The sequence below is a fragment of the Purpureocillium takamizusanense genome, chromosome 8 (genome assembly GCF_022605165.1).
Source record: "Purpureocillium takamizusanense chromosome 8, complete sequence".
Taxonomy (NCBI): domain Eukaryota; kingdom Fungi; phylum Ascomycota; class Sordariomycetes; order Hypocreales; family Ophiocordycipitaceae; genus Purpureocillium; species Purpureocillium takamizusanense.
Window position 1 is genome coordinate 293,354 of NC_063075.1, and position 13,962 is coordinate 307,315.

Below are 13,962 nucleotides of genomic sequence, written 5' to 3' on the forward strand. Positions count from 1 at the left end.
CCGGTGCATCCGTCCATGCCGCTGAGTACATGTCTCACGGACACGTCTCGCAACTCGACGCGCTCACACCCTGCACCTTGCCTCGCACGGCTTGCCCAGATAGGTGCGTAGCTTGCCAGCCATCGCAGATTGGCCGCCTCACTGTCTTGTATGTGCTTCTTGGTGGAGGAGATGGCCGCGGCGTGATACCGAATCTGGCTTCGGAGCGAGACAACCTTTGTGCAGTATACATGTTGCTAATAACACTTCGGGCAACTCTTGTTGTCTACGGACCAATTTTGTCCAGTCTGGCAACATATTGGCGCCGTCAATGGCAGTTGAAGCCCAACACGGCAGCTCCGTCGTGAAGAAGGGCAACATGCGTGCCCAGGCCCCTCTACCGGCCCGCTGTGCCCCTCCCGAAGAAAGTCTGTTTGTCTTACACATCCATTCCTCAATGCCGACTTCCCTCACCCAGGGGAACGGTAAGCATCGGCAACGCGACGCTTGATTGGCCCTCTCGTATGCTCGACCACCGACTAGGCCGCATGATCGGACACGGAAGAACAAATGGCAAACGGCCATTGCGACCCATTCGGGTGCTTCGTAAGGACATGCCCTTCCGCGTCGTTTATTGATGCCATGCTCCGGCATCCCGACGAACGCTTCGATCATTTGTGGGGTTATGCTCGGCATCATGAAAGGTGAAACGGCAGCTGTATCTCACGTGTGTTTAAGTGCCCCCCCGGCCACAGCCACGGACAGTGCGCATGACCGACGTTTTTCGCCGTCCTAGTGCGAGTCAGTGGCTTCGAGCCGAGGCTCTTTGGGCGGCAAACTACGAAATAACTAACTTAGATAATAGTCTCGAGATCTACCCGCACCACGGTCCGGCGGCTAAACTCGCAAAAAAACCCCTTCCCCTCTTCCCCCGAGGGTACTGCATGTAAACGACTTGACCTCGACGTCTCCCGTAGAACTCTCTGCCCTTGCGACGGTCGAGCACCCAAGACGAAAGGATGGCCTCAACACAGATCGAGAGCTCGCACGCAGTGCCGATGTCCGCGACGGTGTCTACAGCTCACTACCGCTCGTCGAAGCGGCCCGTCCCGACCGATCTCAAGGGCAAACCGATCCCTCAGAAAGAAAGATGGTTGTACGCGACAACAGCCCTCGGTGGCAACGGATCAAAGCTTCGCTCTCTGACCGCCAACATTGTTCTCATCTCGTCGTTCGTACTCTTCAATTCTTCCTCGTATGGTCGCAGTGTGTACGACAACCTCGAGCGCACCTATGGAGAGTACAACTTGAATCTATGGGGTACCTTTATCATCACGTCTGTCTTCTTCTGGGTCTGGGGTGCCGTCTTCGCACTCCCGGACCTGACGGGATGGCCAAGATGGTTGTTCCAATACAAGACCCAGCCCTTTGTTCGCGTGAGCGGACGAGATTACTTGCGCATATTTGCCATCGGGCTACGGAACCAGTTCCTCGTCGCCCTACCCCTCATCTTCCTCACCGTTCATGTCGGCCAAATCAGGCCAGTCAGCTCGGCTGCGCTGCCAGGCCCATTCCGGACCGTCGCCACCGTCATCTTCGACATGCTCTGCACAGAAGTCGGCTTCTACTACATCCATCGGTCGTTTCACTCCAAGCGTCTCTATTCCCTGTTCCACAAGCAGCACCACGAGTTCATCGCGCCCGTGGGAATAGCCTCGACGTACTGCACGATTACGGAGCATGTCTTCTCGAACCTATTGCCCAACGTCCTCGGCGCGCTGATTGTGCCGCATCACTGGGCACAGCAGGTTTTCATCTTTGTCTCCCTCGAGTTTGGGACGATCTGCGCTCATTCTGGCTACAACATCCCATGGATGTCCTCCAATCTGCAGCACGACTTCCACCACTTTGCCTTTGACGAAAACTTTGGGCCGACGGGGCTGCTGGATGCGTTTCACCAGACCAACGCCAAGTACAAGAAGACGCTGCAGGAGGCTAGGCAAAGGACGGACGGAGATGAGGAGCGAGCGAGGCGGATCGTTCTCGAGAGACTCGCAACTATCGAAAGCGAAGATGCGGCAGCCAAGCGCAAGTGAATACAGTTTTAGCGTAAGGTTTATGACATTAATGATCATGCTATTGCCCACGTTAGAGAATGTGTACATCACCGGAGGCTTCTATAAGGACTTTGGTCAATAACTAGATATCTAGCGATAGTCTTTCATCGTAAGAGCGCCAACAGAAATTACAAGCCGTACCATGGTACTCTACAACGACACGATGATGGGTAAGCGTGAGCTATTCCGAGCTTTAACACTTATACGAACATGGACGAAATCACCGCCACCCCTTTTACTGCTGAAAATGTTGCCCAACGCAACAAGACTGGACGATTGTTCCGTAGGCACGTACCGTGATCGGCTGCGAATCACTGCGACGATGCAACTTTGTAAGGCGTTGTTGCAAAGTTCTGTGACAGTATGCGAGAAGTATATATTCGCCTCTTGAGCGTGCCATAGACGTCCACAACATGGAATCCCTTGAGCCATTGGCATACGACCGCAACTCACACCCACGTTACCTTTCTCGACATTCTCCCCTACCGTACGAAAAAGCAAAGTAAAGCAAGTGGCAAATACACAAGATTTATCGCCATGCCGCGTTCTCGTAATCAAACTTTCCTCGACGCCGTTGCCCAGATTTTAGGCGGCGGCAGTCGCTCCTCGGCCCAGATCCGAAGCTTTGTAGACAGATATGGCCCTCTGCACGCTTTCCCCATGTACCAATACGCGGCGCCTCCGGGCTCAAACGCGCGTAGAGTATGGGAGAGCACGTGGGAGGCGTATAATCGTGCTGCCGGATGGGAGGCCGAGCAGGCCCGACTGTCCGCTGAGCTGCGTAGGCTTTCGCCAGAGGACGCGGATTACCCTCGACTAATGCAGGAGCGCGACCAAGCAGAAGCAAACTCCAACGCTGCAAGGAGTAACATGGAAGCTGCTCATAGTCAGGGGGGCAGCAGCGTTGTGGAGAGCGTGAACGAAGAAGTTCAGCGGGAGGTGAACCGTCAGATGCAGCCCGAAGAGGTGCGCGCAGGCCCGCAGATGACGCAGGAAATGGCCGACTATTACAATGGGAGGCCCAATGTGCAGTATACTCAGATGGACGTTGAGCAGTACCGAGTGTACAGCGAGAGTAGTCAGGCGGAGCCGGCGCAGGGCAGCCAGGCTGGGCAGGCTCAGAGTAGTCAGTCTACTAGGCAGCAGCGGCACAGTAAGTCTGGGAAGTCCCAGGGTTCCAAGTCCCATCGCTCGCGCCGGCATTAGCCCACAGTGGCTACATGTATCGGCAGTTTTTGGAACGTAGAGATATACTGAAAGTGGACTGAAATATCAAGTCTGCAAAACTTAGAGGATGTTCTCTTGCTGATCTCATGTTCCATCCATATGCTGAAATAAGTACTCTTCTCTAAAGGCAGGTTCAGCCATGGTTTGTGCTATGAAGCACTTACAAGCAGCGTTGTTGATGCTGCATCTATTAGTCTCCCTCAACCTCCATCACATATTGTAAATAGGACTCTACAGTGACACACATGTGAGCTTCCAAGAATCTCCATGATGACCTTGATGTTCTGTTGTCCCGTGTCTTTCTTGAAGTTAATCCGGATTTGACAAACATGCTTGGCATCACGGACTTCCGACTCCTCCCGCGCAGCCAACAGCGACACAGTCGCTGTGCATCGCAACGTTCTCTCGGTAGACTAAGGAAATAGAAGAACAAGAATCGAAAGGTCACCATTGTTTAGTGTCGACACAGCATCAAGGAGGTCAAGTTACAAGTGACAAAGGAAATAGACATAGCTCCTCGTCACTGGCTTCACGATCGATACATGTATTCGGTAACAGTGCCCATGATCAACGAAGCTGTGATGAAGTGCAATCGTAAAGGCCACTATATCAACGCGAAAAGATCACTCGGCCCGTCTCTTCCTCGCATTGCAACTGTATCTTGAATCGTTGATGCGTTGGTGCGCCCTCCAGGCAATCTCAGGCGTATACAGCAAGGAACACCAAGAAACCCTTCGACCGGCTGACCTAGCAGAGAAAATGTCTGATAAGAAAGGCAAAAAGAGTCAAAAGAGCAGGACCTTCAGCGCGCTGGACGGCGCCGCTCTACTTCTTTTCGATGGCGCTATGACATCCGAGCAAAAGTCCAAGACGGCCAAGAAGCTGCGCGACAAGCATGACAGCCCCGATAGCTACCGTTTCTACGACAAGTACACGACGTCGCAGGAAAAGAAGGCTTGGAAGAAGCTGAAGGAGGGTTCAAGCAGTACACAGGGCCAGGGCCAGGGCCAGGGTCACCCCGGGGGATCATCAAGCCACACAGGAAGTGGTCTGGGGCGCGCACCACCCGGGCAGGCTGCCAGGGAGCCCTCTGTGGCATCGCGGTCGAGTCGCTCAGGCAAGAAAAAGTAGTAGCATTCTCCACCAAGGGTCTCTCATATAATTGGTGTACAGTATTCTCTCTTCGCTGTATTGACTCGCCTGCATTCAGGGACATGAGAGCTGGCACGACCTGGGGGCGAGGCTGGATCTTACTGACGGCTGGGTTAAAGCTGAAGCCTGGCAGCCAGGAAGGATTTCAGCTCTCGTGTTGGTCAGCGAATAGGCGAATTTATGTGAAGCCGCATAATGCAACCTTCTCCGCATCGTAATGACCGCGGAATACGACCGTGTTTCATGCAAGGCTTTATTAACTGCGATATCCCAGCATAACGACGCCGTGCGGCCGATATTGCCCCCAAGGCTGCGGATAGTCTGCAGATATACTTCGTACAGTTTACATTACATACGACTTGTCAACTGCGCAGCAGAGCAAATCGCATCAGCCAACATGAACCTCGCCAAATTGTTCAGTCTCTTCGCCGTCCTATTCGTGCGGTCATCATTGGCCCAAACCTCAACTGTGGTTGTCGTCCCCACTCCGCTCATATGGCAAGACGCACAGGCATATTGCGGACAGATTGGGCACACCATCTATCCTATCCCGGCAACGCCCACCGACGCCGTTTACGGTGTCCTTGAGGCGCAGTCTAGTGATAGGTTTTGGATTCGGCGCCGCACCGGCGGCTCATGTACGTGCTTGAACAGGAAGGGGTCCGGGGACAAGTTGGAGGAGGCGCCATGCGGCGATGCATTGCCGTTCTTTTGCAAAGACTGCTCCCACGGCGGGGATGGATGTTGATCATACGGCTGGACTTGGGGGCGACGACGGCCGCTGGCCATTGACTTTGGTATCGCCAGCCACGGCACCTCCCTTTCTGAGCGGGAGTACTATGTGTGGCGCTGTTTTCGCCATGATTTACCTAGGACTAGGGGTGTTCCGTAACAATCCAAAGGCTATCGTATTCTCGTTGTGCATTCATCATATTATGGAGGCTAGAACATCAGCGTCGCGGTTGAAGCGCTGAAAGTTGCTAAGGACATGGGGCTCTGGTATTATGGGAAGGCTACAGGGTATAATAACAAGGGAATAGAAGGCCAGAAGAAGAAGAAGTGTGATCGACCCCCTCGGTGCTGCCCGGTTTGCGAACCGACAGCTTTGAAGGCCCAGACGCCTTTTCTGAGGCGCGATCGTCAGGAGGTGCTCGTGAGAAATCGTCAGCAAGTTGCGAGATTTGTCCGCAGAGCTGCCTTATCCCATCTGCTCTCGACCTCTCCGCGAACCACTCCACCGAGTCGAAGGAATCAAGCTCCTCTTGGTCCAGCATGGACTTGCCCCTCCGGTGTGAGGCGAAGCGGAGAGGCGTTGACGAAGGCTTCGTCTTGCGCACAAAGGCGCGACGACGTCCGTGGTAGCGCTCTGATCGTGCGCTCCAAAAGTCCATGGACATTTGCGCCAGCTCTGCAGCGCGGGCTTGGGCGAGCGCGACAGCAGACAGGTCGACATCCCGCTTCCATCGTCCGAGCGAGACATTGCGAAATGGCCATGACTTCGGTGCCAGTAGGGCGTCCACTCGTTGCTGAATCGCCGCATCGAGCATGTCGCCATGGCCTGGCACCACTACGTCAATTAGGCCCAAGTCAAGGGCGTCGTCGGCGCTCAGAGGAGTCATCGACCGTAAGAGTGTGGTAGCTCCGTCTGTGCCGCAGCGACCGGGGTAGCTCAAAGCGTGGAACTCGGATCCGTGTAGGCCCAACGCCCGGTATGCTGGGTTCAAGACGACGTGCTCGCCCACCAGGACGACGTCGCATGCGGCTGCCAGGGCGACACCACCGGCAGCGCAGTTGCCGCGAACCGCCGCGACTGTGGTGACACCGCGTGACGGGAAGTCGCCTAGGATCAACTGAGTGACATCGTTGATGGCATTGATGTTGTACCACGACTCGAGCGCCGGATCACGAGAGGCCTCAATGACGTTGAGATGAATGCCGTTGCTGAAATATGACCTACCACCCATGAGAATAACAGCGGTCAGGGGCAGATTGTCCGCCGCCCGGAGCAAAGCCCTCAGGCATTCACAAAGACGCTTGCACTGAGCGGTGCTCATGGCACCGTTGTACAGTTCAAAGTGAACGTAAGCTACGTGCCTGTTCTCATCCACGGCAAAGTCCACCCAAATCTCCTGGAAAGATGTGTTGCTCTTCCTTGTCCACTCATCGACGCTTGATTTTATGCATGTGTTGGGGACATCCGCCGACAGCCACGAATTCGGGACGAGCCCAAGCTGGACAAGGCCCGAAGCGGCTGGAACTTTTGGCCAGAGTTCTGGATCCGTTTTCGACTTGACGCGCCGAATGTGTGTTATCCAGATTCCCTGTTGGTCCGCAGCAGCAACGCATACCGCCTCATCGCGGATGGCGACGATGCTGCCCGGCGAGACATCGGACGCCACGGCCTCTTCGACGAGCCCGCCGTACAGATACAGCTTGGGGCCGAAGACGGAGCTGAGGCAGCCCGGCTGGGAGTCTGCGCTTCGGATCCTGCGCGCAATCTCCGTTGCCGTGTGTATCTTGGGGTCGAAGTCGCGATGTGCTGCTTTGAGGAATGGACGGCAGCGCGTCTGTCCACCGCGGAACTGCTCCCCAGAGCTGACGGAAGAGAGGGCATATTCCTTACGGGCCACGATGTCCGGGTGTATCTTGGAAGCTGGGTGTGGATCTGATGGCTGCGCGTTACGACCACATGCAGGCGACTCAGGTGGGCTCGGCAGCGAGCTCAAGGCTTCCTCCGATATGGATGGTGCTTGTTCGATTCGTTCGATGGCGGCAAGGACGGCTGATATCGCGGCGCGGGTGATGGCCCCACGATATAAGCTTGATTTGGTCAGACCTGACTCGTCGATGTCTACGGGGAATTGGTCGAAAGCCCAGACCTGGCCCGCGTCGAATTCTCCTATGGCTTGGAGGACAGTAACCCCCCAGTGGCTGCGGCCCTTTGCGCTGAGGGAGAGTCGACCGGGTTCGAGCAGGGCGCTACAGTCGGGTTCTGTTCCGTCATCGCCCATAAGAAGCCAGTCCAAGGCGCTGGGGCCGGCATCACCAGGCGGGCCGGGGTGGACAATGAGGGTGAGGTAGGAGCCGTAGACCTCTTGCGGTACCCGCGTGGTGAGGAAGGGACAAATGATGAGGTGGGGCTGGGCGAGGCGCACCCCTTCTATCACGGTGGCATCGGATAGAGCGTATTCGACTGTGACGGAGTGGTTCTTGGATAAGACCAGGGACAGCCTCTGGGACAGCGAGTTGTGTGCGGTGCAGAGGAGGAGGATCCGCATGGTGACTGACTGGGTATTCGAAACGGCAACGGAGAAAAGGGCTAGCTGCTTTGTGGCTTATTCCGGGAAACCACCCGCAGGCAGGGGAAATCGACAAAGAAACAACTGCTGTTTGAAGCTATTCAGGCTGTGTATATGTGCTTCGACAGGCCAGCGAGCAAGGCCTCCGACATAAGAAGAAGGAACCCCCCCCCTTCTCAAACAGCCTCAGCCGCCGTTATATACAAAGTACAGTCGAATTCAGATTATTGGGCGCCTTCCATCATCGGGCGAACCATAAAACTATCCCGCATAGTCCTCATGGCCCTTGCGTCCATGGCACGCCCGGTGCGGCTTGAAGCTGGAGGAATCAATAGGGTTCGTTGGTCACAGTGATGAGCCATAATGGGAACCGCCTAGCCCAGCGTGCTTTCAACTCGGGCGGCGCGCTGCTGCAAGGGGACTGGATAGCATTGTAACCATGCAGTGCCGGGGACCGGGGGGTGGTCATTTCGCAGGTTGCCCGAAAACAACAAACTCTCGCTCCAGTTCGACCGACCGAACCGCCCGCCCGCCGCCAACCAGTACCCGCGGTGCGGCGCCTGGACCGCACCGCGGTGGCTGCGGCGTCGTGCCGACGGGAAGACCAGCGGCGCGCGCGCGCCATTCTCTGATGGCGCCCCGTGCGGCGGTCCGTAGGGGTTGGTGGACTTGACGCTTGCAGTGGTGAGAGTTGAGCGTAGCTGGCGTAGGGTTCGCGATTGGTGGTCGAGATATCGTGGCGCCGGCTCGTTATTTCTCGTGTGTGTACGGAGTACTGTACTGTACCAAGTGACTACCACGGTACTACCTAGTACTATAGAAGGACTCTGGACCGGCTTAGCACTGGACTGAAACGGACGCGCTAGAGTTGGGAGGAGTCGGCGACCGGGTTAGGGGTTTCTTCGATCAGTCTGCTGCTGGGCTGGGCTGGGCTGGGCTGGGCTGGAGGGTGGGTGTGTGTGTGTGTGTGTGTGTGTGTGTGTGTGTGTGTGTGTACGCCGTACGGTATGTCGGCCAGGGCCAGTCAGGGGCAAGCTCAAACGTTGGAGGACGACTGTTTATTATTACGTCCAGTCAAGCCTCCTTCCCTCGTCTCGGCCGCTTGGACTCCCATCTGCCATCCCATCTACGGTACGAAATACGTAGACACACACCTCATCATGCACCAAGTGCGGAGGGCCTGAACGTCGAGTCTGCCTGCACTGCCTGCAGCGTCCCATCAGACGCGGCATCTCGTGCCCAGCGGCTTGGGTCACCGGACTGCAACCAATACTATCCACTTCTGTGCGTCCCGGCATCGTGGTCGATCCAGCGGATCGTGGTGGAGGATTCAATAAGAGGCATCGGATATGACTTAGATCTCGGTTCGGGGGCGCCTGTGAGGTGAGACTGTGCCTCCCTCGCCCATGGCCCCCTCTCTGCTGTTTGCCCGTGGCGCACGCCACCCCAATGGCCACTCAATCTCGCCGCTCGCCGCGAGAGGCCCCTGGCCCGCGGGGACCTCGGATGGCAGGGGTGGCTTGCGTCCATGTCGGCCAAGGCTGCCGAATGGAGGGGCCGAGACTCCCTCGCGACCGATCGACCCCCCTCCCCCCCCCTAGTCAGACGATTGCACGTCCGCGATCCGTTCGCCGTTCACCGTCCGCCCCAAAGGGCCCCCGGGTGTTCCTGTCAAACCAGACTTTCTGCTCGACTTAACATTGTCCTCATCGGGTCAGGGGCGAACGCGGCCTGTGCTCATTGTTCGGTTTCCGGAACGTTGACGACGAAATGATCGGCATGGTGGCGCCTCGCTTTGCACTGCACGGGCTCTTGATCAACAACGAGGACCGTGTCATTCCACGAATACTCTCCAACGTCCTTTGGAGCGCCCCCTCGTTGCTCCCTCCCTTGCGCGCTCACGCCCCTCGTTCCCCGCTTACCTATCGAGTACGCGACGACGAGGAAAGAGGGCACATAGATACATAGCGACGGAATTCTCCCCTGGGGAGGAGCTCTTTGCGCTGCCGACAAAGCAAAGCTGAGCGACTGGTGAGGGAATATGTGTCGCTGGTGGCGCCAGCGGAGACGGTCTGCTGGACAAAGAGCTTTCATTTTTTCCCTTCTTCTTCCTTTTCCCCCCCCCCTCCATGCCCGTCGCGTCGACTGGACACGATGGATGACCAAGACCAGACGGCGGGCGCTGTTGCCCTCCCTCTTGGCTGGCTTTTCCCGTCGACGCCGGCCTTTTTTCTTTTTCAGCAGCATACTAGCACTTTAGTTCCCAATGACGCCGTTCCGAGCACCACCTTCGGCAACGCTAAAGACTTCGGACAGGGGTACACCTTGGAGCCAGCTCGTCGCGCCCCATGCTCGCGGCGACTGTGCTAGACCAGTCTCGTACCCTTGGTGCGCCGCCTCTGATGCGAGTGGGAATAGTCTTGCGGAGGCTTTTGGCTGTGCACAAGGGATTGCACGGGATTCTGGGGACTTGGGTAGCGTCGCTCAGCTTGCATCTGTGCGTTTTGGCCTCCGGGGTCCGTTTCCACTCGAGCCAAGGCCCTCCATGTCTCCAGCAGAACTCGGCCTTTTCCGGGCCCAGACAAACCAAACAGGCTGATGACTGCTACTACTAGTAGTAGTAGCGACTTGGCTCTCCGCGTGCGAGCGAGCGATACGTAGATACATATGTAGCAAGTGTCCTGCTCGAGCGCGCGCGGACGGACGTCTTGGGTCTGCCTGGCTTCATGTCGTGACGGCTTCGCGTCAACATCATTAAAGACCACCCACTTGACGCCTCGCCGCCCGCGCCATGTCGAGCTCAGAGGAACTGCTACAGCAGTACGCGGACCAGCTGGTCCCGTATGATTTCAATGCTGGGTTTGTGTGCCTGAGCTATGCCATTAGCTTGATTGGCACGAGCACCACCCTCGAGCTTATTCGACGTCGCACGTCGCACAGGGGAGTACACAACTTGTAGGCGCCTCTTGGTCCCCCTCCTCCGACGCCGGGGCCTGATGATTGAATGGCTGACGGACCAAACAAAGGCTTTTACTTGTCGGTGCCGCGATATCCATGGGTGGCATCGCCATCTGGTCCATGGTACGTCGAGCCGTGTTGGTGTGAAAAGCTCGGCCGAGCAACCCCCCCCGTTGACGACCGTTCACAGCACTTTATCGGTAATAGGGCTATTTACATGCTCAACGGCCAAGAGTCCTTTCAAATCGCGTACTCGACGAGCCTCACCGTGCTTTCGCTCCTGGTGCCGATTCTCGTGCTCATCCTTGCCTTTCTCGCCGTCAGCGGCAACGGACGCATCCAATGGTGGCGGATCGGCCTCGCGGGCCTGTTGTCGGGCGGCGCCATCTGCGGCATGCACTACCTTGCCGACTCGTCGATTAGCAACTACACGAGCTCTTACAAGATCTCCTATGTGGTGGGATCGGCCATCATCGCGGTCTCGGCCAGCGCCACGGCGCTCGCCGTCTTCTTCGTCTTTGAAACGACGTGGAAGGGCGTCTGGTGGAAGCGACTGGGTTGCGCCATGATCCTCGCTGGAGCCGTGTCTGGCATGCACTGGTGTGCCGCCGTTGGTACGAGCTACAGACTGCGCGAGCTGCACTCGCCGGGCAAGGGCGTGTCCCGCCACGAAGCCATGATCGTGGTCATCTGTTTGGTACGGTGTCCCAAGCCCCGCGATGACCGTTGGAAATTGGGCTTCATATACTGACAAGAGACAAGTCGGTTGCCGCTGGCGTCGTCATGACCGCAAGCGCCGCGTACTCCAGCTGGATCAGGAGAGACTACGCCAGCAAGTCCCAGCAAGTCGTCCTGGCGGCGGCCATCTTCGACAGCAAGGGGAGAATCATGGTCAACCAGGAGGGTTTCCTTCCCACCGAGGTTGTGACAGACACACTGGTACCAAAGGTTGGTGCCCATCTTCCTGCTGTCAGCTGAGAAGGAGCCTGTAGCAGTACTGACCACCGGTGTCTCACACAGTCCAATGACGACATCTTCAGCACTGGCCACCCCCTATTCCACTGGATGTTCCGGGCCTCTCGCAACTGGAACACCATCGCTGCAGTCGTCGCCAAGATGGCGGACCACATTGGCCGGCTGTCGCCCGATGGCAACATGGCCGGCAGGGCTGGGGTGCGGCTTGTAGGCGACGACGGCTTGTTGATTGAAAACTACGACATCATCCTGCGCGAGCTGTTCTGCCTCGCCGCGACTGCGCTGGCGAGCCGCACGAGGGAAACGCTCACCAACGTCGGCGTCCTCTGGGACGAGATCTTCACCACCGGCGACAGTTCCACGCTGGGCAGTCGGCCCATGACTGCGCAAGGCGTTGGGAGCAGTCAGGCCGTGGATCAAACCAGCCAGGCCAAGGACAAGTCCATCTTCCAGAGTCTGGCCGAGAAAGGGCTCTCTCCAACGCATCTTCAAGAGTACGGTCGCGGCTGTCTCATGTTCCTTGTCCGGCAGGTGGACCAGAAGCGTGACGCCGAGAATCTGGAGGCGGCGGGTTACCGCTTCGCCGAAGTCCACCAGGTCGTTGGAGGCATCCGGTCCAGCATGCAGGTCAAGGCGCAAGACCTCGAAGCGCGACTGAGGAGCATGTCGACTCATAACGAAAAGGCCGCCATGTTAGGGCCCGGCGTCCACTTGGGCATGTTTGCCGTCCGCGCGAGGCTTGATCGCAGCGGCTTCGATGTGCTGGCACAGAGGGACGCCAGGAACCTCTTGCCCACGGTAGGCATGCACATGGACCACCTTGAGCCCTGGCAGTCAAGGTTCCTGGCTCGTCACCGGGGCATGACTGTGCTTGCGTTGGCGCAGAGGCTTGAGACCATGGAGCACGCCTCCACGCAAGAGAGACTCTTCGCGTCGGATCTTCGCCACGCCATCTCCGCGCTACGACAGTCCCTTGACTCGAGGTTCGACGAGGCGACGCTTCTGCCGCGCGAGGTTCAGGTGCCCTGCTTCACTTGCGAGGAGGTACCACGGCCATCAACGAGCACTCTTATTGCCTTCCGGATCGTGCTGCCCATCCACGCTACCGTCGAGTCGGCGCAGTGCGAGTTCACACCGCTCAATTTCTTTAAGCTGAGGCAGCTCACGTACGAGGGGTCGCCTCACCACGTCGAGTTCTCGCATATGGTGCACCGCGACATGTCGTACGTGCCACAAGGGGACACGGCGAGGCGCCAGAGCACGACTACTCGCGGGGCCGACAAGCCCAAGTCGTCCTTTTCGCGGGCCGTGGACAGCGTGAGCCACGCGCTTCCTGGGCGGCGGCGCGGCGGGACACACTCCTCGAGGCTCCCATCTACACGAAGCCAGGAAGAGCTCTCGCGCGTGACATCTCATCCCAGCTCCGTGTTCCATGCAAGGGACGATAGCAGCTTTGAAGACGGACATAAGCTGGGCTCGATGAGTGCTTCGTCCGGTGTCGAAGAGCTTGCCGAGCTGCAACAGCACAGCGCCAAGCAGATGTTTGGCGGCATCATGGTCTCGCAAGAAATCATGGTCGACGTCCAGGAAGTGAGTTTTGACGCCGTCTGCTTCACCTGCTGAGCGATCAATACTGACCCTTGTCTTTCTAGAACCGCCCAGCGACCCATGACAACAGGACGGAGCTCAATACTGTCCGGTCCAAAGCAGAGGGCACCGCCAAGGTGGACAAGATGTACACTGCCACTGCTACGGGTGAGAAAGACGCAAGGAAAGGGGGCGAGCAGCGCGATTTCCTGGATGAACTGCTGTCCATGAGCATGGTGGTGGACAAGTCCAGGGACGCGCTGTGAGCGACTTGGGCGAAGGCTCGGGGTTTTTCTTCTTGTTTTTGTCGAATTCTTTGCTTTGCTATGGTGTTGTAGGATATTTGTATACCAGTGGTGCGATGTGTGGATTTTCGAACAGGACATTGATACCGGATTGGAGTTGGAAGGGAACAATGGGTTCAGTTTGTGTTTGTGGGCTTACATCTTTACGTCTGCGAGGACACTTGGAAGTTGTATCGGGTTCTTACGAAGTATGAACCGTATCTATACCTGAGAAGAGAATATCACGACCGCGACATTGAGATATACAGTGATCAATCACGGCGGCATCAAATGTGGTAGGATGGTCCATAGCAGTTGCACAACCCAGGCCGAACATGCGGCCACCACGAGCAACGTGATTGCTATTGCCACAAGTGTGTTCAA

The 13,962-nt window shown here is 57.2% G+C and overlaps 5 protein-coding genes across 5 annotated transcripts; 4 read left to right on the top strand and 1 right to left on the bottom strand.

Moving 5' to 3' along the window:
* Positions 1–869: 869 nt before the first annotated feature.
* Positions 870–2,075, top strand: JDV02_008121 (uncharacterized protein; the record flags this gene model as incomplete). Its single annotated transcript, XM_047989688.1, has 1 exon — positions 870–2,075. The coding sequence occupies exon 1, from the start codon at positions 999–1,001 to the stop codon at positions 2,073–2,075; it is 1,077 nt and encodes a 358-aa protein (XP_047845693.1). The 5' UTR covers positions 870–998.
* Positions 2,076–2,633: 558 nt separating this feature from the next.
* Positions 2,634–3,302, top strand: JDV02_008122 (uncharacterized protein; the record flags this gene model as incomplete). The annotated part of the gene is made up of 1 exon (XM_047989689.1): positions 2,634–3,302. The coding sequence occupies one exon, from the start codon at positions 2,634–2,636 to the stop codon at positions 3,300–3,302; it is 669 nt and encodes a 222-aa protein (XP_047845694.1).
* A 780-nt stretch (positions 3,303–4,082) lies between these two features.
* On the top strand, positions 4,083–4,454 carry JDV02_008123 (uncharacterized protein; the record flags this gene model as incomplete). Its single annotated transcript, XM_047989690.1, has 1 exon — positions 4,083–4,454. The coding sequence occupies one exon, from the start codon at positions 4,083–4,085 to the stop codon at positions 4,452–4,454; it is 372 nt and encodes a 123-aa protein (XP_047845695.1).
* Positions 4,455–5,454: 1,000 nt separating this feature from the next.
* CTK2_3 (Beta-glucosidase) lies at positions 5,455–8,712 on the bottom strand. The gene has a single exon (XM_047989691.1). It carries the CDS (start codon positions 7,751–7,753, stop codon positions 5,489–5,491), a length of 2,265 nt encoding a protein of 754 aa, XP_047845696.1. The 5' UTR covers positions 7,754–8,712; the 3' UTR covers positions 5,455–5,488.
* Positions 8,713–9,464: 752 nt separating this feature from the next.
* On the top strand, positions 9,465–13,834 carry JDV02_008125 (uncharacterized protein). Its single transcript, XM_047989692.1, has 6 exons — positions 9,465–10,729; positions 10,801–10,855; positions 10,923–11,429; positions 11,495–11,680; positions 11,753–13,297; positions 13,360–13,834. Exons 1-6 carry the CDS (start codon positions 10,566–10,568, stop codon positions 13,558–13,560), a joined length of 2,658 nt encoding a protein of 885 aa, XP_047845697.1. The 5' UTR covers positions 9,465–10,565; the 3' UTR covers positions 13,561–13,834.
* Positions 13,835–13,962: the final 128 nt, after the last annotated feature.